A 24,978-nucleotide genomic window follows, 5' to 3' on the forward strand; every position below is an offset into this window, starting at 1 on the left:
CGGAGCTGTCCGTGAGATGTCATGGCTTATGTCATCTCATCTGCCAATAATTACTTGTTGTTAATAATAAGAGTAATCTAGATGATTGTGTGATTACTTAACGTTTATTTAGTTATAGAATGTCTGTTGGCGTATTTTTTTTTAAAAAATATATATAAAATTTACATAAAAAAATTAATTTTATTAATAATAAATTTTACTCCTTTTTTTCAATTGAAAGCGTGGAACTTAAACAACCAATTAATGTATTTATCACTCTCATAATAATTGGGAAGGAGTAAAAAACTGCAACGCAAGATCAAACCCCATACATGGACTGACCGTTAGCCACACTTTCACCTAATCCTCTCCCATTTGATTTTTCTTTAGGTATTGGCTATCTTCTTTCTTCTCTTCCCTCGTATCGATCTTCATCAAGAAAATGAGCTGGTGGTGGGCTGGAGCTATTGGCGCTGCCAAGGTAAGATTGATCCAAAAACATTCGTCTACATAATCAGAATCTCTTTCTTTTTATGCTTGTCTTTTCCATCTTTGTTAGTTTGGTTTTAAGTTTGTTGATGAAGTTGTTGCTGATTCGTTTTGCAGAAGAAATTCGAGGAAGATGAGCAACCGAGAGGCTTCCAGAGTGTGGGGCTGGTGATTGGTGTGACTGGAATCGTGGGCAACAGCCTAGCTGAAATTCTCCCTCTCTCCGACACCCCAGGTGGGCCATGGAAGGTCTACGGCGTGGCGCGCCGGCCGCGTCCCGACTGGAACGCCGACCACCCGATTGAGTACATCCAGTGCGACGTCTCGGATCTGGAGGACACCCAGGCCAAGCTCTCTCCATTGACCGATGTCACCCACATCTTCTACGTCACTTGGGTCAGCCGATCGACAGAGGCCGAGAACTGCGAGGCCAACGGCGCCATGTTTCGCAACGTGCTCCGTGCAGTGATTCCGAACGCGCCGAATCTCCGCCACGTTTGCCTCCAGACCGGGACCAAGCAGTACATCGGACCCTTCGAGGCCTTCGGTAAGATTCAACCCCACGATCCTCCTTTCACGGAGGACCTGCCCCGATTGGAGGTGTCGAATTTCTATTACACACTCGAAGATGTTCTGTTCGAGGAGGCCGACAAAAAAGAGGGCTTGACTTGGTCCATTCACAGACCAAACGTCATATTCGGGTTCTCGCCGTATAGCTTGATGAACCTCATCGGCACCCTTTGCGTGTACGCCGCTATATGCAAGCACGAGCGGCTCCCCTTGAAATTCCCCGGCACCAAAGCGGCATGGGACTGTTACTCGGTGGCTTCGGATGCGGATCTTATCGCCGAGCAGCATATATGGGCGGCCGTGGATCCGTATGCTAGGAACGAAGCATTTAACTGCAACAACGGGGACGTGTTCCGGTGGAAACACTTCTGGAAAGTGTTGGCCGAGCAATTTGGGATTGAGGATTGTGGATTTGAAGAGGGTGAGAAACTGAGCCTAGTGGAGATGATGAAGGGCAAGGATGCTGTTTGGGAGGAGATTGTAAGGGAGAATCAACTGCAGCCTACGAAGTTGGAAGAAGTTGGGGTGTGGTGGTTTGTAGACCTGATTCTGGGAGGGGAATCTCTAATCGATAGCATGAACAAGAGCAAAGAGCATGGATTCTTGGGGTTCAGGAACTCCAAGAATTCCTTCATTTCCTGGATAGATAAGATGAAAAGCTACAAGATTGTACCTTGAGAAAGTGAAGTGAACAGGCCAACGTTTCTGGGGTTCTGTCTTTCATGTTTGTGAATTGAATGTTCTGCTGGTGATGTTCTTTAATAATAAAAGCATGAACGAAAACAGTATTGTATTGCATTTTATGGATCAAGATTAATCAATGAACTCCTGTGTTGTTCTGCATTTTCTTGTAAGTTTGTAACTGTTATTAGACCAAAGGTTATCCTTGAATGGTAAATTTATAAAATATTATATGTAACCAAAGTGAGCATTAGGTCATGTATCGATACATAAATAGTCTAGTCTGATCTCATCATTATAATTTTTTTAAATTTCTATACAAAATATAATAAATAATTTAATTTTTTTAATCTTAAAATAATAATAATAAAAAATAATATTTTAATAATATTTTATTCAACTTTCATATAAAATTATTTAATATTATCTCACTATCTAAACGGGACTTAGTTAGCATGGCGACTGTTGTACTTGTAATATATCTTGTTTTAGCATATATAAGGTTATTTTTTATATATAACATTTTCATCCTATTTAATTCATCCTTATATTATGGGGCTAATATTACTAGATAACTTTTGAAATTATCTTTTAAGAAAATAAAGAACAAAAATAAAAGTGTATCGAGAGTGTAATATATAACATTACTCTATAAATGACCAATATTTAGTAGCACTATTTTAATGAATCTTCAAGAGAATGAAAAGCAATCAAACTTGTCCATATATGATCAAGTCGAACTTATAAAATTAAGAAAAATTCTATTCATCATATCTACACGTCACACTTTTTTTTTTTATCTTACTAAATGTGTGGTATATGGATGATGAATAGAATAATTCAATAAGTTTAATAAGAATAAAATCAAAAAATAAATTAAAAAATAAATAAATAAATGTGCAGTGTGTGGAGATATTGAATAACAAAGCTCTAAAATTAAGATAGTCAATTATATTACTAATTTTTATTTAAAACTAGTAGTTTTTTAGTTTGTCTAGTGCCTACCTTTTTTTTTATATTGTCTCATCATTTTATTTTGGAAACTGTATAAGTAATTTTTAGTATCTCTTTTTATGAAAAAAAAAATTGTGAAATTACCCATAAATAACATAGAAAGAAAGAAGAGTGAGCATGTAATAGAAAAATATTAACATTGACACTGTTTTAAAAATTATATATATTAGTTAAATTAGTTAAAGTATTTTTCATTTAAAAAATTTAGCTAAATTTAATAATAGAAAAATATATTTTGCACTCTGAAAGTATACATATTAAACTCTTGAACTATACTTTGATTATTTCTACTCATTTATCTTTGTCATCTTCATAATTTGATTAAAAAATTCACTTCGTTTTTTCAACATTTTTTTTATTCGCATCATCCCTTGCAAATGCCAAGATGTTGTAGCCCATTGAGCGTTGCAAGCCAATGGATTGAGATTTCTGAAGACTTCTTAGTTCATTCTATAGATCTTATAATTGGAGAGAGAGATATAATATATAGGGGTTACAAAGTTTTATTGTTTAAAAGTCGGAATTTAAATACACTACTAATACGGCAAGCTTGGAGAGAAGCTTCATGTTTGGAGTTGTGTTATGAGTTTAAAAAAGTGCTTAAATAGTTTTAAAAAATTTTTAATAAAAAAATTAGATTGTTTGAGTGTTACATATTAAAATACTTTTTAATCTCAAATCAGTTAAAAAGTACGTTTAATGATTTTTTTTAAACGTATTTTTTCGAATAATCTGGAATGTAGTTTCAAATTTTTTTTTTTAAAAAAAAGCATCAATTGGCAAAAATACTCATAAAACTTATAGATAATTATAGATTTCAAACTTTTAAGAATACAGTTATAATCTTTAAAAAATTATATAATCTTCATTTATACCTCAAAAATTATTTTTTTAATTTGTTTCTAAATAAGTATAATATGGTTGAAAGTGCTTTAAACATTTGATTACTAAATAATAAATAATTTTTTAATAGTAAAATTTATTATTTAAGTTATAAATTATAAATTGAAGTGGTTTGGATTCAGAGATGAATTGAGATAGTTTATGAATAGTAGAATAAAAGTTGAATTATTTATTATATTTTGTGTGAGAATTTGAGAAAGTTTTTTTAGAATTTGAAAAAGTTGAATTGTTTATTATATTTTATGTAAGAATTTGAAAAAATTATAATGATATATGAAATGAGTTGAGATGAATTTTGAATGCAAATTAACTAATATATGTGCTTAAAGAATACATCATCCACATCACGTGATTCATAAAATATTTGAAATCTTGGATCCTGTGAAATAAAAATCGTGTTGTATGACTTGGAGGTGGAAAGTCTACGAAAACTCGGTCCAACACCCACCATTCTTCTACTGAGAATCGACACCGTACGTCCACAACGTGGCTTGCTTACTTGCTTTGTGCCAAACAATCCCAGCTTTCTTCTACAAAATTAAAGCCCCCCTCACTCCATTGGTGCAAAATCTAGACCAATTTTCTGGCTTCCAACGCACCAATCTACTACTCATTATTCAGTAACCATGGCAGGAAGAATTTTCACCCTCTCTCAAGTTGAACGACACAGATCAAAGAAAGATTGCTGGCTTGTCATCAATGGCAGAGTAAATCCCTCTCTCTGATCTCTCTCTCTCTCTCTCTCTCAGAGAACTGACTCGTGTTTTTCATCAGGTATTGAACGTGACAAAGTTTTTGAAGGAACACCCAGGAGGAGAGGAGGTGTTGATGGAGTCGGCAGGGAAGGACGCCTCCAAGGAGTTTGAGGATGTTGGACACAGCAAGGGAGCTCAAAGCTTGCTCCGAAAATACCAGGTGGGTGTTCTTCAAGGACACATATTCCAAGACGGAGACTCCGAGGAAGTTGCCTACGAGGAATCCGAGAACAAAGCTGAGATGACTGCTTTTGTGATCAAGCATGACCGACTGTCCAAGTTTGTGGCTCTCCTCCTCGAGTTCTTCGTCCCTTTCTTGATTGGTGGCTCCTATTTCTGTTACAGATACTTCACCAGAGCACCCTAGATCGCCAATCAGATCATCTTCCTCTAATAATATGGATGAAAGTGGTTAATCTTTTTTAATATTATCTTTGATTTAAAAGTTAAATTTAAAAATTTATGTCTTGCATTTAAGTAAAATGGTGTGCTCTCCACACCGGCCTAAGACTAAAATTAACTCTGTTATATTATGTCGTTTTCTTATTATATCCCTTCTCAACTCATTGCCCATTCCATTCAAACGACCAAGTCAAATGAAAACAACTTACAAAACAGATTGCAAACATCGTAACAGGACAAAAAGATAATTTAGATCTAAAACTTTCAACTCCATGCTTACACATGGCCTATATTGGGTCATTCCTCCCAGAAAGAATGGTGGAAATGTTGGCTTGTTCTCAGGGAGAAGATGAAGCTTTGATATGATGATTCCAAGTTACTTTGTGTATTTGGAGAGAGGAACGATGGGATCTTTGAGGATAAGGAACAGACGGTGGCGAATGTTATGGATTGTTTTCACTTAACATTGATCATTGGTGTTTTACACATTCTGGTTGCTCTAGCACTAGTTTTCAGAACTTTTTAGCTCTTTTTTTTCATTCTATTATAAGGTGCTTCGCATATCTACAACTTGTGTACTCTGGACAATACCCATCTTTTCATTAATAAAATCTTACTCAAAATAAATAAATAAATATTGTTTCATGCATGCACCAACATCCCACAGGTCCCGATATTTCTTACATATTACAACAATTACAGGGGAGAGATTAAAAAAATAAATAAAAGTAAATGAGGAAGTTTAAATAGATATACATGCTACACCAAAGGGGGCAGCTAGAAATTCAAATGAAATTCCACTAAAATATTTATATATTTTACATCTTCAGAAGCAAAAGGCTAACTAACATATTCTGAATTACAACCCTAAGCCAACTTTCTTTTGCACTCTCCTTGCCTCTTATGACAGAGTTTAACCATCATAAGAAATCAAAATTGGAGAGAAAAAATAAAAAGCAGAAACCAAGAGCGGGGAGGGGTGGGGGGGTAGGGTGTCACTCTGATGTAATCACCCAAAAGCTTACAGGTTTAAAACGTGGCATTATGTGAGAAAGAATGACAAGACCTACCTTTCATTGAACTCCAGTGACAGCCAAACAATGTGCATTCATTCAAATTCCCCGAGATCCTCTAGACAGCCATCCGCTACTAAATCCCAGATGGAGAACATCGATGGATCCCTTCTACAGCGCACATGATATTATAGCTGTGGAGAGAAACAAAAGCATAAGCCTCCATAAAGGAAAGTGACAAGGACATAACCCCATCCTAGGGCGCTTGATTTAGAATTACAAAAGTATAAGCTTTAAATGAAATTGGAAACAATCACATTGCAATATAGAATTTTCAATAGATGAAGTCATTTGTAACAAAATCAATTTAAAGAAAAATATATATATATGTATAGATGCAAAAGTTATACTTTTTAAGTCCAAAGTTACACCTCTTTTGACAATTGATATCGAGAAATGTTGTTCTTCATCTTAGATTTTTGTCTTCTCACTCACATCTGTCACTGTGGTACATTTTAAGTAGCTATCTATTTAAGTAGCAAGCATATGAAGTCATATAAAATTTGCCAGTTATCACATCAACAAGTGTGACAGAGACTATAAAATTTAAAATAAAAGGTAGCATCATTCATTAATACCAAATTGAGAAGGAAAACTCATCAGGCAACTTGATTCAATTTGAAACCCCTTTGATCAGCAAAAGAGAGCAAAAATCCAAAACAGAATTGTATGGCATGGAAGTTTGAACAGACAAAAAAGTTAACAAGATAGAAAATATTAAAATAGATGTTAAAGTTATTACATCCCTAAAAGAATACATCCCTTTTGACACATTAATATTATGCAGAACTCTAAAGGCAACTTAATTTCATTTCCAAACGTGATACAGGAAAGGCCGATAGTCGGTATTACACCCTTGGTCAGTGTTCTCCTCAAAGAAACTATGGCTCCCTCATCAAAGTTGAAGGAAAAATAATGTAACGCCGAGGTTTGAAGGAGATGTAGGGTCCATCGAAGTTGCATATAAAGGGTCGCCGAAGGTGAAGGAACTTGATGTACTGTAGAGACTTGCTGCCAACCCAGAACCTCCAATGGTGACCATGACCTCACCATTGGAGAGAACCAATGGAGTTGTTGAGGAGGAACGGGATTTGAATGTAGGAGATGGTTGGGGGGAGGGGGGGGGGGGATATGGATTTGTCGTTGGTAGCTTGCAAGGAGGAATGTTTAAGGCCTGGTGTACAATTGGGAGTTGTGTCTGGGGAAGATGCTGTCCCCTTGTTGTCTCTTCCTCTGTTAAACAATATGGTTGGATCATCATTGGATTGGGTTTTGCAAAAGGTTAATGAGATACATCAATGTGTGGGGATTACATGTGGAGGATTTGGTGACCAATTCACAACACTTCCCACTGCAATTGAGGCAGGTCACTCGCTTGAAACAAAATCTAGATTTAAGAAAAACAATGAGTTAAAGCGTCTAACTTAGGCAATCAACTACAACGCAAAAGGAGATAGTACAAGTCGAGGGAGGACTGGAGGGAGGGCATAAAGCCTTCCTCCGTCCTTGTAGGATCATTCGGGTGAAGTATTAATTGTGTGGGAAACAAGGGGTTAGGGTAGTTACAGTGACTTGCTTTGCTTTGGGGAGGTGTGTTTTGTCCCAATAGGGCTTGGTTATCGGATAGGTTTCTAATTTCTCCCTCTTGGGCGATGTTCATTAGGGGCTCTCAATTATGGGCTAGGTGTTATCTCTTGTATGCATCCAATGTACTTGGTTGCAGCTATCGATATTAATATATTTTTACTTATCAGAAAAAAAATAACCAAAAATCAATTTTTTTCTGAGAGGTGAATAACCAAAAATAAATTCTTGTAGACTTGTTTAAATTCAGGAGACAAACTGGATTTTTCACACAGTTCTTGAACATTTAGTCCTATTATCTTGCTTTCTCACCATTGTTCTATGTGCTCCCACTCTGTTGTGACTTTCATTTCTCTATTTGCTAGATTAGTAGGTGCACATATTCAAACAAACTTTTTAAGCAATCACTCAAATGTGCATAAGATGGCCAAAAGAAGACGTAGTTGGAGATGTAGACATAAGTGAAGGTATCTATCTTGTTGACATGTGCCACATTAGGCTAGTGCCACATGACTCAAGCATCTTCCCTCAACAAAAACTTGGCAAAGAAATAGTACTTGGCGGCAAGAGTAGGACAATGATTTTTATTCCACTAGCTGGCATGCAAAAATCTATTTGTTTAGCAAAATTATATATGTGATACGAATAAAGCAAACTTTGCATTTCTCTTTTGTATCATTTATTCATATCATGTGGAACCATGGGAAATGGCGTTTCTTAATCACCAATCCCAATTCTGAATGAATGTATCATCAAATCTGCCTTCCTTCTAAGTCATGAGTGAAGCTTGAGATAGATAAGTGTAAGGAAAAAAAAAAAAAACTAGAACATGTACAAGTGGTGGAAGTTTGTAAAAGACAAACAGCAGGCATTTTATGGGTGTAAATATATATAGGTAGGTAATAAGATCTTCATTAATAAGCGCAAAGGTGCAACCCAAGTACGCAGGTAGTATACAAGAGATACTATTATTATGTATACAATTTTAATATTACAATTGTGGTGGCAAAGTTTCAAGGTCACTAGACCTGGCTTGTTAGTTGTACAACATAAATACGTTAATCAACCAAAACAAAACAAGATACAAAGTAACGAACAAGGATCAAGATGCAGACATGGATTTTTTCTAAACATGAACAAAAACAAATTGTGGAAGATTTCAGCAAAGCTTACCAATCAAAAAGACGAGAAGAGCAATCCAAAAAATCACTTGCACAGGCCGACTATATTGCATCTGGTACTGAGATCTTTGAAGCTGTCTCTGAATAGCTCCATACCAGCCATAAAGTTGCTTATCATAACAATCGTCGCAACCATCCAGGCAACTCTTACTTCTTTCATAGCACACATTAATGCCCTTTTTTTTAGGGAAGAAAAGAATTGAAAAAATTATTATGAATACAAAACTGCAGATATACAAATCAACAAGTATACTTTGTCTTAAGCTCAGAAACAGATTGAAGTCATTGAACACACACCCTGGACAACTGCGGAGATTGCAAAAATGCAGTATCAGCTTCTTGTTGGCGATCCATTGCCTTCCACTTCCTGAAACCATTCTTTGACCACTTCAACTTGGAAGCATATTCCACGGAACTTAGAAATCCTGACAAACTGGGTATCTTTCGAAAAGGTAATACAGTCTGCCCATTAGAAGAACTCTGTTGGCATTCGTCATCGGGAACCACAATCTTCCAAGCACCAATGTCAGCACTAGCACTAGCAGTTCTCCTATGCCCATGTGATTTGTCTTCCCTAGCCTCCACAGAATCCCACTCAGCTGAATCCTGTGAGTTCTTTGAACAATCATGTGCTGAACCTTTATCTGTCACTCGCGGATTCTCAATATCCTTTTGAGTAGTACTTTTTACAGTGGTTTTGTCTACAAACGTTGACGGTCCTGAAAGAAACAATGCAAGTTCATTGCGTTCACCTTCATCTAATCGTACCCAAGGCAATGATGCCTTGCTCTCTGAAAGATTGGATACCCTCAAGGAATTTTCAATTTTTGAAATCTGGTCTTCAATTGCAATAATAAACTCATGGTGCCGGCCTCTTGCATCATCACTTGAGTTTTTCCCATAACTGGAACGGACAGCCCGTTCAAACTCTTCTAACTGCATTGCTCACCCAAAAGTTTCAATTACGTATTCAATATACTGATAGGAGTATAGCACCAATCACTTAAATATCCAATATACATGAGCTGAGTATGCGTGCGGATGCACAGGCACACACAGAAGGTGAGAGACTACCTGCCATTTGGTAGTGCCAAGGGCGGTATGAAGATCCCGGCGGAGTTCTTCGGAATCCCACATGCTAGACGCGTCTTTCTCTGCATGAATCCATGTTCTATACGTAGATTCCATCCTTCACAAGAATAGAAATACGAATTAAATAATATTACATACAACCAAGCCCAAACTCAGCATTTAAGGTTCAGAGTGACAGGGAACCTTCGATGAATAGCCATACTTCAGCCTGTGATTGAGTCCAACAAAGAGCCATATATATACAATAGGCGAAGAACCGAACACGCTACATTTGGTTGTGAAAAATAAAAATCTTAATCATAAATGGGGCCCGATAGAACAAACAGGTTCGCGGAAATGTTCTAACAATAAAAAAATCTAAATTACAATTCATTTTACCTATTATTTCAGAACATTTTCTTGGCTACCAAACAAATAATATAAAAATTTTAGGGCAAACTACAGACTGCAAATAGGAAATCCAAAACAAGGAAAAGAAAAACCCAACAGAGAAATTGAAAATGGTTGATAGATGAAATTAATGGAGTACCTGTCGGCCGATTCTTGAACTTCATCGGCGGCAGAGAAGAAAGGATCTTTCTCCCACCGATCAAAACTCGAAGCCATTTTAAAATTCAAAAAAAATATATACCCCGCTACGAAGCAGATCGATGGATGGAGATTATATTCCGATCAACAGAATCTGAAAGAGAAAAACAAAAAGAGAGGGAGAGAGCAAGATTTCGTGGAGCCAGCGCTCCGAAGAAGGGGAAAGCAAGAATAATTGTGTTCTCGAGGGACGAGCGCAGCCTCACGATGGAATATTTATTAATTTTCCTATTTTGCGCCGTCAACGTAAACCAGAAGGAACGGCGTCGTTTCCTGCACGTGCGGTCAAAATTGGTATACGGCATCGATATTTTTTATTAATCTTTACTTTAAAAAAAAAAAAACCTGATTTAAGATTCACAATCAATGTTTCATCAACCACACAATAACAAAATATTTTAATAAAATTAAAAATAAATTTACAAACTAACATGGAACAAATCATATTATAAAATTATTTTTATTATATAACAAATTTAACATATTATATAAAATTATGTGACATATTTATTTATAAGTTTATTTTTACGAAATTTAACTTGAAACGTAAACAAAAGAGAAAAAAAAAAAAAAAAACGAAAAAAACCCAATTTTCAATGTAAACAGTTGTGTGGCCCGTTGGATCCATTCTCTTGGCCTTAGGCTAGGGGAAGAAGTTACACTTTGGTAGTTTCTTTCTTGTTGCTTAAAATGTGAATTTGGTATTGCATCATACCAATGCACAGCCCATTTCATATTTGAAGCATTAGCTGTCTTTTAATTAAGCAACTTCACCCATGTTAAGATAAAGAGCAAATACTTCTTTATTTCGTTAGAACGGAACTTCGATTTTATTTATTAAAAAAAAATTTGAGGTTTACATAAATCCTAAAGATAAGCTGTAAGGAGAAAAAAAAAACTAAATTTATATGCTACTTACATATGTAATGGAAAGAGATGGATCTAATTATTTATACTATATTCTTAATAATCTATTTATTTATATTATATTCTTAATACGTTTCTCATGTGTAGGTGGTAGGTCAAACTTCCTCTCAATGAATAGGTCTAATATGTGAAATTTTAATTAAATAAAATAGAGTTTAAAGTTAGGATTTTGGGACGTCTGATACAATATAAAATTACCACTTATTTCAAAATTTTAAACTAATAAAAAAAATATATTTAATTATTTATATTATATTCATAACACCCTTTAGCAAGATTTAACCTTTTGGACAACAAAAGAAATTTGGAGGGGAAACATCAAATTTTAGCTACATATGGTGATAATCATAATTTCGAAGAAGCATATTTGCTAGCAAACTCATTTGATCAGACCTGACAAGATTATGAGAAATGTTTTGTATAAGTCCCGCTCAAGTCTTTGTAAAAAAATAGATTCCATTTTAGAAAATTTGTAAAAAAAAAATATTATTCTTTATTAATATGACTCATTTTTTTATAAAAGGGTTTGTATGTAATATGGGTGAAAACTGACTCCATCGGCGTGGTTTTAGGGTAAAACTAATGCCGACCGATACTTCATTTTTGGGGAAGGAAACTAGCCGAAACCGGTCGATTGGGAGGAGAAAAACCGGCCATCTCAACACAAGTAGCTCTCTGGCGGTTCACGATCGGTTCATCGGCAAGCTTCATCTGAGAGAGTAGAGAGAGTGTGTGTTGCAGATGAGATATATATATATATATATATATATATATGAGAAATGAGATCGCGGGGCACTGGGAAGAAGACGCCTAAGGAAGAAGACAATCTAATTTTAAAACGATGCCACCAAACGACTCCGTTCTACTTAATTTTTTTTTTAATACATTACAAATAAAAATAATAATATTTCTTTAATCAGCCGGTTCAGCGGTTTGAACCAAGTTTGAATCGATGCTGAACCGGCCGATATCGGTTTATACTATTTTATGCCACATGCCGACTGGTTCTCCACCGATTTCGGCCTATTTTGAGCTCCGACGGCCAGTCTGAGTCGGTCTAGGTCGGTTCTTCGGTTTCTTGTACAACCCTAGTATATAACTTGTATATTTGAAACTTATACATAACATTACTCCAAAATTATTCCACTAGGACGTAGTAATTTCCTTCCAACCCAACAAAGAACGATAAGAAATGTCTCCAAACTGCATTCGCTAAATCACCCATAAAGAATGCATGATCTATGGTTTCCAAGAGCCATATGAGCAACATTCAAACCTAGAAGCCAAACGAATCCCACGTTGTTGCACTTGCACTCAACGCAACATAGTTCTAAGTCTTGCAGACCCGCTCTTAGAACATTCCCAATGGATTATAAATTATAAGTATGTGTAAAATGAAAAATGTTTGATCTATATATAAATCTTACACAAAAAATTTATACATTGATATGATTTAATGTGATCTATCAAATTGTAAAATTATTGTTATTCTAAAGTAGATCTAATATATTTCATTAAACCATGTCAACGCACAACTTTTTTTTATATAAGATTTGTTAGTAGACTTATAAGATTTGTTATAAGTCTACTAACACAGTCTACTAACACAGTAGACTTATATATAAGATTTTTTTTATATAAGATTTGTTAGTAGATTTTTCATCACATCTCCTCTTATCTCATTTATTTTTTAAACATCACTCAAATATAGTTACACAAATATTTTCAAACTAATCATTACAACTTTTCCAAACTTTCAAATAAAAAATAATTTAACTTTTTCAAATTTTAAAACAAAAATTATATTATAACAATATTTTAATTTTATTATATTTTTCTTCAATTTTTTTCTTTCCCAAAACTCAAATACTACCTATTTCAAATTATCTCATTATTATTCATAAATTAGTTTATTATTATTTAAAAAATTATCATTTGATCTCATTCTGCAAGCATAATGCTTCTCATGTAAAATAGCTAAAGGATTTTCAAAAAATCTTTTTCAACAAATTATACAATGGAAGTACAAAATACGTCCATGCTACAATAACAATCTTAATGTAGATTGACATTGTCTATCCATACATAATTGTTTTCAAAATTTCTCTCTCTCTCTCTTCATTATTTTTATCTTTTTTTTCCTCCTTTCATCTATCACTTTAACCTTTCCAAATCAAATGAAATATAGATAAACTACTACTGAGCATGCTCCTAGATCCGGTGCAAAAAATGGATCTCTCACAGTAGCGTGTGAAGCCACAAAGTTGACACGTGGAAGAACCGAGTGGACTTCCCCCGTTAGAGTGTCAGAAACAAGATTGACCAATCGCCGTAACAAACAACTAGTTAAGAAAATAAAAAGACCATCTTTCACAACCTAACCCCTAGACGCCGATCCCCACCCACACACCGCAGACCCATTACTCACCTAGCTGTGGTTGTGGAATACATCGCATCCTCTTCCATCGAAATGGCGGAAGCCCAAAGCCACGATATCCCAACCCTTTCTGAGGTAATATTCTTATGTTTTTTTTTTTTTTCCCCTCTAAACTACCCAAAGTCTGTAGCCTTGTTGAGTGAAACAAATGTCAAAATTGGCTTGAGGTGAATCTGTTTTGGTTCTTGATTTGTATTTTTTTTCGGGTGAATTCTTGTTCTCAATCATGCATGGATCTTCGATCTTGTGCACTGGGTTCTTAGACTAGAATGGATCTGTTCAGATGGATGTGGGAAACGATCCGAGTTATTTATCGCACCTCAAGCTAGCCCGGACACTCATGATTATCAAAAAGAAGTTATTTATTTATTTATTTTTAATTTATACTCTTCCGAAAGTAAGTTGATTGATTAAATATGTGTGTTCCATAATGTGAATGTCGGAGCGTAATTTTTATGGTCTCGATTCTGAGCATTGATAAACCTTCTTTTCGATATGAAATGCACCTAATTATTCGATTTAGTGAACTCTTAGAATTAATCAAAGTTTTAGAATTTGTTATGATCCCACATCGACTAAGTATGAGATTGGTTGATGGTTTATAAGCCCCTAGGCACCCTTCCATTGTAAGCTAGTTTTCAAGGGTGAGTTCTACTTAGAGGGTTCATAACAAATGGTATCAGAGCCACTCCACATCTAAGACCATGTTGCGACGGTTGCAATCGTGCGGCACGGGAGGTGATGCCGGCATGGCAGTGTTCGCCCGGAGCTAGAAAAAAGACCTAGCGTACAGCCAGTCTGTGTGAGCGCAGGGACCGCCGTGGACGTCGGTTGCGGAGCGTGGTGGTTGTTACAATCCCACATCGACTAAGTATGAGATTGGTTGATGGTTTATAAACCCCTAGGCTCCCTTCCCTTACCAGCTAATTTTCAAGGGTGAGTTCTACCTAGTGGGTTCATAACAGAATTTGTCTTTGGTCAATTATACTAATCCCCGTGAGTGCATGGTTACTTGCTGATGATATGTTATTCTTTGCACCTCAAGGAGATATCAGGTGAGATACATCTCGGTGCTTCAATCATAGAGTACACCAAGATTTTGTTAAAAACTGCATGATATATTTTAAGAACATCATGGTAGGATCTAAGACTTTCCTTTTTCTGGGAAAGTTAAATTCCATCCTACAATATCGAAAACAGATACGCAAGCTGGGGGTGGGGGTGGGGGACCCTAACACTAATCTCAGTAAAACAATGGAGTTCCAATAGAAATTAAAGAAAAAAAAAAGAATATAGCTTTTTTCTTTCTTTCCATTTTTTTGTGGATACTTTTACATTTTCCTTTTTTATCAGTAAACAAAGAGATTTATTAATGGTAAAGGTAGGAATAGCCCAAGTACACGGGACATATACAAGAGCGACACCTAAGCATGAGTGTCCAGCTATATGCTAGAACTACCTCTATTGCTTTGGGGGGAAATGTATGAAGTTCTTTTTCTTCCATAAAGCTTCGCTTGGAGTTAGCCATGGCACGCTGGTTCATTCTTTTTCTATTGATAAATGTACAAAGTTCTTCCATAAAGTGACTAATTCACATCGGCGCAACAATGTTATCGAGAAACTTCACTTACGTACTCAAGTGCTCTCTTCCCCCGCTCCCCGGAATTAGAAAACATATTGTGCATTATTACGAGAACCTCCTTACAGAACTGGCTTGTTGGAGGCCGAAGCTTGATGATTTGTTGTTTGAGGCAATTGATTCGCAGAGTGCAAGTTGTTTGGAGAGACCTTTTGACGAAGATGAGATCTATAACATCATTACCGGTATGGCCAAGGACAAAGCGCCGAGTTCGGATGGCTTTTAGATGGAATTCTTTCAAACATGTTGGGACATTGTGAAAGGTGATGGCTTTTTGATGGAATTCTTTCAAACATGTTGGGACATTGTGAAAGGTGATGTTATGCAGGTTTTATGTGAATTCCACTCTTTTAAAAAGTTTGAAAAATGCCTCAATGCGACATTCATTGCTCTCATTCCAAAAAACATGGGGCTACGACAATTGAGGATTTCCATCCTAGTCTAGTTAGTGGGGTATACAAGATCATCTCGAAGGTTCTTACTAGTCGACTAAGCCCGGTGTTGGAACAAATTATTTCCAAGTCTCAAAACACATTTATTCATGGGAGACAAATCCTTGACTCAGTTCTTATTGCAATTGAATGTTTGGATCACAAATTGCTGGAGGGAGTTTCAGGCATCCTTTGTAAGCTTGACATGAAAAAGGCATATGATCATGTGAATTTGGAATTTCTTTTATATTTGCTCGGTAGGTGTGATTTTGGTGATAGGTGGATCTCATGGATTCGACATTGGGTTTCCAGCGCTCATTTCTCGATTCTAGTTAACAGCACCCCTGCTGATTTTTTTTACAGTTCCCGTTGTTTGAGGCAAGGAGATTCTTTATCTCCCTCTTCTATTTGTTATAGTTATGGAGGCACTTGGCCGGATGGTGAAGGTCATTGTTGGAGGAGGTTTCCTATCCGGATTCCAGGTGGGTAATGGCACTAGTGGCTCTATTATCATCTCATATCTCTTATTTGCAAATGATACTTTATTCTTTTGTGAAGCGGACCATAGCCAAATCCAAACTCTACAAGCACTGTTATTATGCTTTGAAGTAATGTCGGGGCTTAAGGTGAGCATTGGTAAGTCCGAAATGGTTGCGGTGGGCGTGGTGCCCAATATCAATAGCTTAGCAAGCCTTTTGGATTGTAAGGTGTCTTCGTTGCCTATGAAATGTTTGGGCTTTCCGTTGGGAGCAACGTTTAAGACTAGAGCTATTTAGGATGGAGTTGTGGAGAAGTTAGAGAAAATGCTAGCTGGTTGGAAACAAGTGTATTTATTGAAAGGGGGTCGACTCACTTTAATAAAGAGCACCTTAACTAATCTCTCCACCTATTTTTTATCTTTGTTTCCTATGCCTGCAGGGGTGGCGAATAGGATTGAGAAACTCTTTCAGGTGTTTTTATAGGGGGGCTTGGGGGAGGAAAAGAAATTCCATCTTGTTAAATGGAATACAGTATTGGGGAAATGGTTATGGAGATACCACTTGGAGGGGGAGTCGTTGTGGAAGGAAATTATTGACTCTATACACGGAAGTGCTTGGGGGGGTTGGTGCTCCAATGAAGCGAGGGGGGGTATGGTGTGGGCTTATGAAAATTTATAAGGAGGGGACGGCCATGTTTTGAAAAACATATCCGTTTTGTGGCCAGAGAGGGTACTAGAATCAGGTTTTGGCGGGATGTGTGGTGCGGAGTTTGCGCTCTTGATAGGGCCTTTCTAGCTCTCTATCGTATTGCAGCTAACAGGGATGCTTCAGTGGTGGATTTGCGGGTATTTTCCCATGGCTCTCACCAGTGAAATATCCTTTTTAATAGGGACCTTCATGATCTGGAAATACCCACCTTTTCAGATTTTTTCAGATTGATATACTGCAGGGGACACCTTACGGCACAGGAGGATAGAATGCTGTGGAGGTCCGATGACATGTACAGTTAGGGCATACTACAAAATGTTGACATCACAAACTAACATTCCCTTCCCTTGGAAGAATATTTGGAGGTCTTGTGTGCTTTCTAAAGTAGCTTTCTAAAGTAGCTTTCTTCATATAGACTACTACTCTTGGGAAGATTTCGACCACAGACAACTTGAGGAAAATGGGGTGTGTTGTGATGGATTGGTGTTATATGTGTAAAAAGAATAGAGAATCAGTGGATCACCTCTTATTGCTGTGAGGGGACAAGGGTGTTGTGAGATGAGATCTTTAGAAAGGATGATGTTGCTTGGGTAATGCCATTGAGGGTGGTGGATTAATTGGGCTGTTAGAAGAAGATTCAAGGTTGTCCTCAAGTGGCGGCAATGTGGAAGATGATCCCGTTATGCATCATGTGGTGTATTTGGTTGGAAAGGAATGAACATTGTTTTGAAGATAAGGAGCGCACAATGGCAGAGCTTCAGAATTTTTTTGTACACACTTTAATGCTTTGGTTTTCAGCTATTGTACTAAATGGGAACAATGTTCATGACTTCTTGTCTTTAATCTACCGTTTATAGAATGTATCTAGGTGTTCTTTTGTATACCTCCTGTGTACACGGGCTATGTCTATTTCATTCGTATCAATAAAATTTATCTCTTATAAAAAAAAAAAAAAAAAAACTTGGCAAACCATGCTTAGAAACAATAGTTTATCTTTTAACTCTAAAATTAGTTGTGTCATATCGAGGGGCCACTATAGAGATCAACTCGTTCAGTATCTATGTTGGCTTCCTTCATAAGGAGGACATCACCTTTTAAGAAACCTAACTAAATAACAATGAACCCAAAATTTTATATCATTTGAAGACGGTTACATATGGGGTGAATTTGTAGGATGTTTTGGTTTCATTTTGGTGTTGGTAAGATTTTGGGTGTACTATCCTCACACCAATGAAGGTGCCCCTAAAGGCAAAATTTTTTGTATGGACGGGTTTTTTGGGGAAGATCCTCGCTCTAGACAATCTAAGGAAACGTCAAATTATAGTCATGGATTGGTGTTGTATGTGTAGAAAGAGTGGGGAGTCAGTTGACCATCTACTACTTCATTGTGATATTGCCAGGACATTGTGGAATGATGTTTTTGCTTGGGTGGGAATAGTTTGGGTGATGCTGAGATGGGTAGTGGACCTCCTAGCTTCTTGGAAAGCCATTTAGGGTAACTATCAGATCGCCTCAATTTGGAAGATGGTTCCAATATGTTTTTGGTGGTGTATTTGGAGGAAGAGGAACAAAAGAAGTTTTGAAGATCAAGTGCAGTCAATGGATGAGCTTAGAAGTCTATTTTTCAATACTTTACTCCATTGTCGATTGTGATTGATTTTCATGGCTTATCATTTCATGACTGCCTTGTATCTCTAAACTAAGCATGCTTAGGCGTTGCTCTTGTATATGTCCCGTATACTTTGGCTTTTGCCTATTCTTTTGATCAATAAAATCTTGCTTACCGATCAAAAAGTAAAAAAAAATGCTGCAATGACATTCCCAAAATGTTTAGTCAGTCTTATTACTTCCGAATACTAATTGCAATAACTTTGACTCTAGTTCCTCAGCTTAATTCCAGCATGAGCTTAGGAGGACTGATTAAGTTTATTGGACTTTTTCCTTATTAAAAGGATTTATTGGGTTTTCAACCTTCTTAAAGTCCCTTATGATTGATATTTTGCACGGTCTCGATTTCCTGGGCTTGACATCATATTTTCATGCCATGCAATTTCTGATTTCACTAATAAAAAATTCCCATTTTGGCCTATTTTATGGAATCCTTTCCTCCGTAATTAGAAGGGTAACATTTCTGACTGACACCTTTGAGTTACAGCAATATTTATTGAAGGAGGAAAAAATATCAGACAAAGAAAAAGAGGTTGAGAACCCAGTAGCTTCTGCAGCTGAGGAAGTTGTCACCAATAAAGCTGAGGACTCACCTTCTCCTGCGGAAGAAAGCACTGAAGCTACCCTGGTTGCCACTGAAACAAGCAGTGAAGTAATCCCTCCTGCTGGGGAGAGCCCTGAAGTCAATTCTGATACTGTTGAAAACATTAGTGAAGCTGCTCCACCTGCTACCGAAGCAACCAGTGAAAGTTCCGAGGCAACCGAAGCAACCACTGAAAGTTCTGAGGAGGAGAATGCTGGTGATCAAGATGCTGTTGAAGAAACACCAGAGATTAAGGTTACCGTGCCTAGATCATTAAGCCATAATTTCTTTCTGTTGCTACCTAACTGCATCATTTGCACAGCATCCCATCTTTATGTTTCCTTTTTGTTCACTTTTGAATTGTGGTTATCCAGCTTGAGACAGCACCTGCAGATTTTCGCTTCCCCACCACAAATCAAACGAGGCATTGCTTTACTCGATATGTTGAGTATCATCGGTAAGTTAAAACTTTTTCTATGATTTCCAGTTAATTTTTTTAACTCATTTTGGTTATTACATCTCATCTGATCTTTTATAGGTGCATAGCTGCAAAGGGGGAAGGTGCCTCGGAGTGTGATAAGTTTGCAAAATATTATCGTGCTCTTTGCCCAGGTGAATGGGTATGTGTCTTCAATCCTTTTGCATACACACGACTATTATTTTATCTTTTCTTTTCAATCATCTTTAAGGTTTGCTCTAATTGCTTAGATGTTAGATAAATTTCCACGGGTTTTATTTCCAAACTGCTTTTATATATCTTGTACCTTAAACCCAATCTGATTGAGGTCCTGGCATACTCACTTTGTGTTGATGATGTTTAATTGCTGCTGAAACCAATGAGAAAGTTTATTGCAAAGGTGTTTTTTTGGCACTGGGTGTCCAGGACGTCCTGACTTCCTGAGGCTTATTGCAAAGTTGAAGTAGACACAACCGCCCCGGGGGGGGGGGGCAGGGGGGTGGAGGCCTGGGTGGAGGAGGGGAGGCCTAGATTGTAAGAATTAACACCTCTTACCTGGAGGTTTGGCTTTTGTAGAGCTGATGCAGTGTATCTGAATCTGGACTCGGCATGGTTGATTGACACCATGTACTGTATAAACATCAACAATTTCTTGAGTGATAATGATACCTCTGAATCAAATAGTGAGAATTTGGTGCTGCTGAGAGAGACTAGTATCTAGTTACACAGTAGAAACGGGAATATAAGCACAAATGGGCTCCGTGCTCATTATAAACTGGCGATAGTATAAAGATGCATTGGTTGGTCAATTGATCACAGTGTTTCATAGATTCTAAAATTTCTTTTTTTTTTTTTTTTGATTGCCAGGTTGATAGATGGAACGAACAAAGGGAGAATGGAAGCTTTCCAGGACCTCTGTAGGTGATGTGTTCAAGTTGCTACCAAATTTGAGATGTGGTTTCTTTGATGAGATATGGAACCTCGGGGAACATGCTTTTAGAACAATGAGATAATAAGAAATTTTGGTATATTGGAATTAGTTCCAGTTCAAATACAGAGAGAAATTGTTGCTCATAAACAAAGTTATTGTTTTCGTATCATTGAGGTATTTTGCCATCATTTATTTGTGCTTTAACTGTTCCATAACAGTTGGATGTTACTGAATGGAAATCGAAAATAAAAATGTACTATTTGAATCAGTGGTTCTCTGATAACATAATAAATCATATTGTTTCTTGGGAAAGTCTACATGCCACTGCTTTATTTTCTCATTCAGGATCACGTGTTTTGGATGCGATAATCACTTCTTTTTAATGAGTAAAAGAGAATATAAAATGGTTACAAGGGTCTCAAGAGGACTAACAGTGATGCGGTGGTTGGAAAACATGAGATGGAACTGCTAAATGGAAATGTTTCCTACAATTTAGTTTGTGCAGAAAACTTTGCAGTCCTGTGGACTTTGCAGGCAGAACAAGCTATGAAACACTGAAAGTCATTAACCAGACATGGACGTCTTTCACAAGGGTGCTATTCTCCGGGTATACAGTATCTTGGATGGTAGTGATACATCTAGCGAGTCTCCTTCAATGATGATGATTACTAGATCAACAGCTTCGGCTTTAGTGACTACCACAACGGATGGAGGCTTGCGCTTCCCTCGGTTCACCAGGTGCACACTCTGAAGCCATGCATGCGGTAGTTGCCGCCAGAGTCGTGGCAAACGGCTGCTAGCATGATAAAGTCCTTGCGGATTGCTACAAAATTTTGCTCGACAGAGTTTGGGGGTTGTTGCAAACTGTAGTAGTTAGGATAACCTTGAACATTAGAAAGTATCGGCACTTATTCTCCACACAAAATGTAAAATTCTTCTTTCCAGACATAAAATCTCGTTACAAAGGTAATCACTGATTCACTAGCTCATTTCTTTAGCTCTAAGAGTGAAACAATCTTTTCAATTTGTGAATAAGCCGCCGGCATATTGGACACACTTTACTCTCCCCGTCCATAATCCTGCAAGATTGAATCCAATCAAACCTCCAGAAAAATTTACATCTTTAGAGACTATGAAACACCTGATATATTTACCTTGATGCACATTCATAGCAGGTGGCACAGTGGCCACACGGAACAAAAAAGCAGTTGCGTTGCTCATCGTAACAAATTACACATAGTTTTGCATCATATAATTCCTCCGAGCAGCTGCTATCTGCTTCTGAATCTTCCCCTTCTTCACCTGTTCCATATGTGCTTCGACTCGGCTTCACCGGCATTATAGGGTCAGTCTCGGTTACTTCCCGCTCTTCTGGTACTGTTATGTCTACTGTGGTACTCTCTCCATCACAGGCTCCAAGGTATTTCAATATCAGAAATACTACAATTACTAAAAATCCTGCAATGTAACAAACAAGACCACAGACAAAGGTGAGATTTCTAAAACAGTGGAACCATTAACCAATGAATCCTTTTTTTTATTCTTCTTCTTCTTTGGTGTTGTACCTAAAATTGCAATGTATGTTACCACTCGTGCCACAAAAGAAAGCTCAATATACCAATCATCACCGCCCCCCTGCAATGAATTAACGAGTTTAGTTTGGGGAAATTTGTTAATAACTTGAGAAAATTGTATTGACAGCTAAGGGATGAGGCCTCACATCGTCAGGTGGGGCGAGTATGACATATTGAATATCAGGGAATACAAGGTTGATCCGACACGAACCCGCTAGTGTTGAGCACATGCTCTTAGCTTTAGAAGTATCATATATCTTAGCTGAAACATTCACTCTCATGTTTATAATTATGCTTCCAGGATTCGTGTTGATGATGCCAAGGTAGTACTTGTCATCTTCCTCGATGCTGTATTCTGCCTCTTTACCTGCCAAAATACGCAACGAATCTATTCATGGATCTTTCTACCTGTCTAGGTCCAACACCTTTATTTTATAGTTTCAGTGACTGGGTTTGCAATCAAGCAATCAAGAATTTCAGAAAAGCAATTTCTTTCCTTTTAAGACCTATTAGCATTGTCGAATCAAAATCTCTTCAAGTTCTTACCTGAAACTAAAAGTCTCAAGTGAGGAAACGATAGACACACGAAGTAAGTCATACACATTTACTGTTGCCCGTGTGTGTTTCAGTGACAGAGTTGAATACTATATGACCCACTTCATGTATCTCTCTCGCACTTAAAGCCCTCAAATTTTTATCCGGCTTGAGTAGACATTTTTCCAGCATTACCAATACAAGAGCAACTGATTACTACCCAAATTCAGCTGAAATGCATATTTTTACACTGGATTAAACTAAAGTTGCTCAAGTATATCTTGATTTAGTAGATTGGTTACCTTCTATTGCTTCATGGGATGCAAGGGCATCAGGGGAACTTGTTGCTTTTGGCAATACTGTGTTGACTGTCCGCTCTCCTGTATTAGATGTATTTATCTGTAAATGGTCGATTCAACATTCTAGATGAAATGTAGGAGAAAATGCTGTTAGAGCTGAAAGAACCTTTAATCACAACCACTTGCAGTCGATTTAACGCACTAGTTGGAGCCTCACATGTTATACGGATTGTTGATCCGTTGTTCAACCAAAAGGAAAATCCCTGGAAAAAAGAAAAAGAAAAAGAACTAAACAGAGCGTTTCAATCTCTCTAAAGATGAACTCACTTTAATATTGAAGAAACACAAAAAAAAAAAAAAAATCATTTCCTACCTTGCGGCTTTGGGATGTAAGAATCATGTAGTTTGATACACTCCAATTTGCTTGGGAGCTCAAGTCAGGTTTCTCGGAGAAGGAATAAAGAAGGAACCCTTTCTTAGCATCATCTCTGACTTCAACTTGTTCCACAAAAACAGAGCTTGCTTGAATCAACCGTGAGGAGCTCGGTCCAAGCACCATCTGGGAATCCCCATAAAACCCATATCGGATGCTGACGAAAACTGCAAAAAATGCCCATTTTGAGATTCAAGAAGTCTGTTAAAAGGAAATCGTCAAAGATGTCAAATTACATGCCACATAGCCAAATGGTCAGAGGAGCCAGCAGGCGAGCCCAGGTCTCTCGCCACCACGGCCACCGCCGATAATGGCTCGTTGAAGGCATCGTCGTCAGGAGCTGCCGGTACATTGCCCTCTCTCTCGAAGAATGGGAGAGAAGACTTTGGGGGAGAGAGGAGCAAGATGAGAGCTACTGGTCTGCTGGAGTGAAGAATGTGTAAGAGGAAGACTAGTAGGTCTGGAAGGGCACAAGCTATGTTATTTGTGTCAGTCGAAGTTTAACTACCTATTTTCAGTGTGATTGGCGGGTAACCAACGACACTTGAACGTTAGGTGTCAGTTATTTAACACGTTTGGCCTATTGTCTGGCTATTGAAATTTGAGAATTCTTAGCAAAACATGTTCCTCAAACTACAGTTTTCTAGCTCTTTGACAAAATTTTGAGATACAAACACGCCTCTTGGAACTCGATTGAAACATTATGACAGACATATGTTCATCCCATGCATTGTCATTATCTCATATTCTCTTTGTTTGTGCTCATATGATTTTGCGTATAACTACTCATACGTCGACGTGTTAACACATCATTTATAGTGAAACTCATTATAATTTAAAAAAAATCTAAAACATAAATTATTTTTTAGCATAGCTGATGTGAAAAGTTTCCACATCAATGTGTTGGGTGTGACTTACCAACCTACATATTCTCTCCAAAAATAACTTTTTAAGGTGTTAAAATATTACCGTACTCATGATATAATATATTCATATTCTAATATGCATAGTAATATAATTTATTATCTACAATATTTAGTTTATTGTGTAAATCAATTATTCATATCGTTGATTTATTGTGTTTTCGTTCTTTGTTTAGCCTTATTCACTTATAAATAGGGATATATATTATGTATTCAATAATAATTGAGAATAACAAAAATGTAGCCCTCAAATTCTCTCTCCGTCGTTCTCTCATTCTCCATCCTCAATTTCTATTATATTTTCAACATAAAGTAATAATTAGATATTCTGCTTGGGTGAACAAGAAACTCACTTGTGATCATTGAAGGAATGAGTTCAACTTGAGGTGATATTTAAGCCCCTACGCTTCAAGCACATCTCTTAAAGGCAAGCCCATCCATACATTCCAGAAGGCTTCGAAGGCTTTCATTAAAGGTTCCCTAAAAAAAAAAAAAAGGCACACAGCACGAGGAGAGACATCCCTGGTTCTGCGGGGATAAGGTCCTTGAGTGAATCCCAATGTAATGGGAGACACATTTTCCGATTAATAAGGGATAATGGGAGACAAGTGGAAGAGGCCATGGACTAACACTGAAAAAATATA

At 37.1% G+C, this 24,978-nt stretch overlaps 5 protein-coding genes across 6 annotated transcripts; 3 read left to right on the forward strand and 2 right to left on the reverse strand.

Annotated features, from left to right (window-relative positions):
• The first annotated feature begins 239 nt into the window (after positions 1-239).
• LOC109002733 (3-oxo-Delta(4,5)-steroid 5-beta-reductase-like) lies at positions 240-1,892 on the forward strand. The gene is made up of 2 exons (XM_018980604.2): positions 240-460; positions 586-1,892. Exons 1-2 carry the CDS (start codon positions 422-424, stop codon positions 1,714-1,716), a joined length of 1,170 nt encoding a protein of 389 aa, XP_018836149.1. The 5' UTR covers positions 240-421; the 3' UTR covers positions 1,717-1,892.
• A 2,082-nt stretch (positions 1,893-3,974) lies between these two features.
• Positions 3,975-5,340, forward strand: LOC109002719 (cytochrome B5-like). The gene is made up of 2 exons (XM_018980578.2): positions 3,975-4,343; positions 4,411-5,340. The coding sequence occupies exons 1-2, from the start codon at positions 4,263-4,265 to the stop codon at positions 4,756-4,758; spliced, it is 429 nt and encodes a 142-aa protein (XP_018836123.1). The 5' UTR covers positions 3,975-4,262; the 3' UTR covers positions 4,759-5,340.
• A 202-nt stretch (positions 5,341-5,542) lies between these two features.
• Positions 5,543-10,499, reverse strand: LOC109002731. The gene is made up of 5 exons (XM_018980601.2): positions 10,253-10,499; positions 9,706-9,820; positions 8,929-9,567; positions 8,624-8,807; positions 5,543-6,000 (listed from the first exon to the last, which is right to left on the reverse strand). The coding sequence occupies exons 1-5, from the start codon at positions 10,327-10,329 to the stop codon at positions 5,978-5,980; spliced, it is 1,038 nt and encodes a 345-aa protein (XP_018836146.1). The 5' UTR covers positions 10,330-10,499; the 3' UTR covers positions 5,543-5,977.
• A 2,925-nt stretch (positions 10,500-13,424) lies between these two features.
• On the forward strand, positions 13,425-20,839 carry LOC109002730 (cytochrome c oxidase subunit 6b-1-like). Its single transcript, XM_018980600.2, has 5 exons — positions 13,425-13,750; positions 19,088-19,438; positions 19,558-19,640; positions 19,722-19,803; positions 20,508-20,839. Exons 1-5 carry the CDS (start codon positions 13,709-13,711, stop codon positions 20,559-20,561), a joined length of 612 nt encoding a protein of 203 aa, XP_018836145.1. The 5' UTR covers positions 13,425-13,708; the 3' UTR covers positions 20,562-20,839.
• Positions 20,840-21,441: 602 nt separating this feature from the next.
• Positions 21,442-23,864, reverse strand: LOC109002729 (E3 ubiquitin-protein ligase APD1-like). 2 transcript variants are annotated; one of them, XM_018980599.2, is made up of 8 exons: positions 23,648-23,864; positions 23,352-23,578; positions 23,145-23,241; positions 22,982-23,059; positions 22,292-22,512; positions 22,137-22,206; positions 21,726-22,029; positions 21,442-21,650 (listed from the first exon to the last, which is right to left on the reverse strand). In XM_018980599.2, exons 2-8 carry the CDS (start codon positions 23,535-23,537, stop codon positions 21,572-21,574), a joined length of 1,035 nt encoding a protein of 344 aa, XP_018836144.1. In that variant the 5' UTR covers positions 23,538-23,578; positions 23,648-23,864; the 3' UTR covers positions 21,442-21,571. The 2 variants fall into 2 exon arrangements, with proteins under 2 accessions (XP_018836144.1, XP_018836143.1); XM_018980598.2 differs by having other exon boundaries at positions 23,652-23,851.
• Positions 23,865-24,978: the final 1,114 nt, after the last annotated feature.

The sequence above is a fragment of the Juglans regia genome, chromosome 15 (genome assembly GCF_001411555.2).
Source record: "Juglans regia cultivar Chandler chromosome 15, Walnut 2.0, whole genome shotgun sequence".
In the NCBI taxonomy this organism is placed as follows: Eukaryota; Viridiplantae; Streptophyta; class Magnoliopsida; order Fagales; family Juglandaceae; genus Juglans; species Juglans regia.

Coding starts and splice junctions, on each gene's coding strand:
- LOC109002731 (XM_018980601.2), bottom strand. CDS start 10,329: ATGGCTTCGAGTTTTGATCGGTGGGAGAAAGATCCTTTCTTCTCTGCC. Junction 9,821..10,252: donor GTTCAAGAATCGGCCGACAG/GTACTCCATTAA, acceptor ATTCTTGTGAAG/GATGGAATCTACGTATAGAA. Junction 8,808..8,928: donor AATCTCCGCAGTTGTCCAGG/GTGTGTGTTCAA, acceptor CCTAAAAAAAAG/GGCATTAATGTGTGCTATGA.
- LOC109002719 (XM_018980578.2), top strand. CDS start 4,263: ATGGCAGGAAGAATTTTCACCCTCTCTCAAGTTGAACGACACAGATCA. Junction 4,344..4,410: donor GGCTTGTCATCAATGGCAGA/GTAAATCCCTCT, acceptor GTTTTTCATCAG/GTATTGAACGTGACAAAGTT.
- LOC109002733 (XM_018980604.2), top strand. CDS start 422: ATGAGCTGGTGGTGGGCTGGAGCTATTGGCGCTGCCAAG. Junction 461..585: donor GAGCTATTGGCGCTGCCAAG/GTAAGATTGATC, acceptor TTCGTTTTGCAG/AAGAAATTCGAGGAAGATGA.
- LOC109002730 (XM_018980600.2), top strand. CDS start 13,709: ATGGCGGAAGCCCAAAGCCACGATATCCCAACCCTTTCTGAG. Junction 13,751..19,087: donor ATATCCCAACCCTTTCTGAG/GTAATATTCTTA, acceptor TTTGAGTTACAG/CAATATTTATTGAAGGAGGA. Junction 19,641..19,721: donor CGATATGTTGAGTATCATCG/GTAAGTTAAAAC, acceptor GATCTTTTATAG/GTGCATAGCTGCAAAGGGGG.
- LOC109002729 (XM_018980598.2), bottom strand. CDS start 23,763: ATGTACCGGCAGCTCCTGACGACGATGCCTTCAACGAGCCATTATCGG. Junction 23,579..23,651: donor TCTGACCATTTGGCTATGTG/GCATGTAATTTG, acceptor CATTTTTTGCAG/TTTTCGTCAGCATCCGATAT. Junction 22,513..22,981: donor ATCCCATGAAGCAATAGAAG/GTAACCAATCTA, acceptor GTATTTTGGCAG/GTAAAGAGGCAGAATACAGC.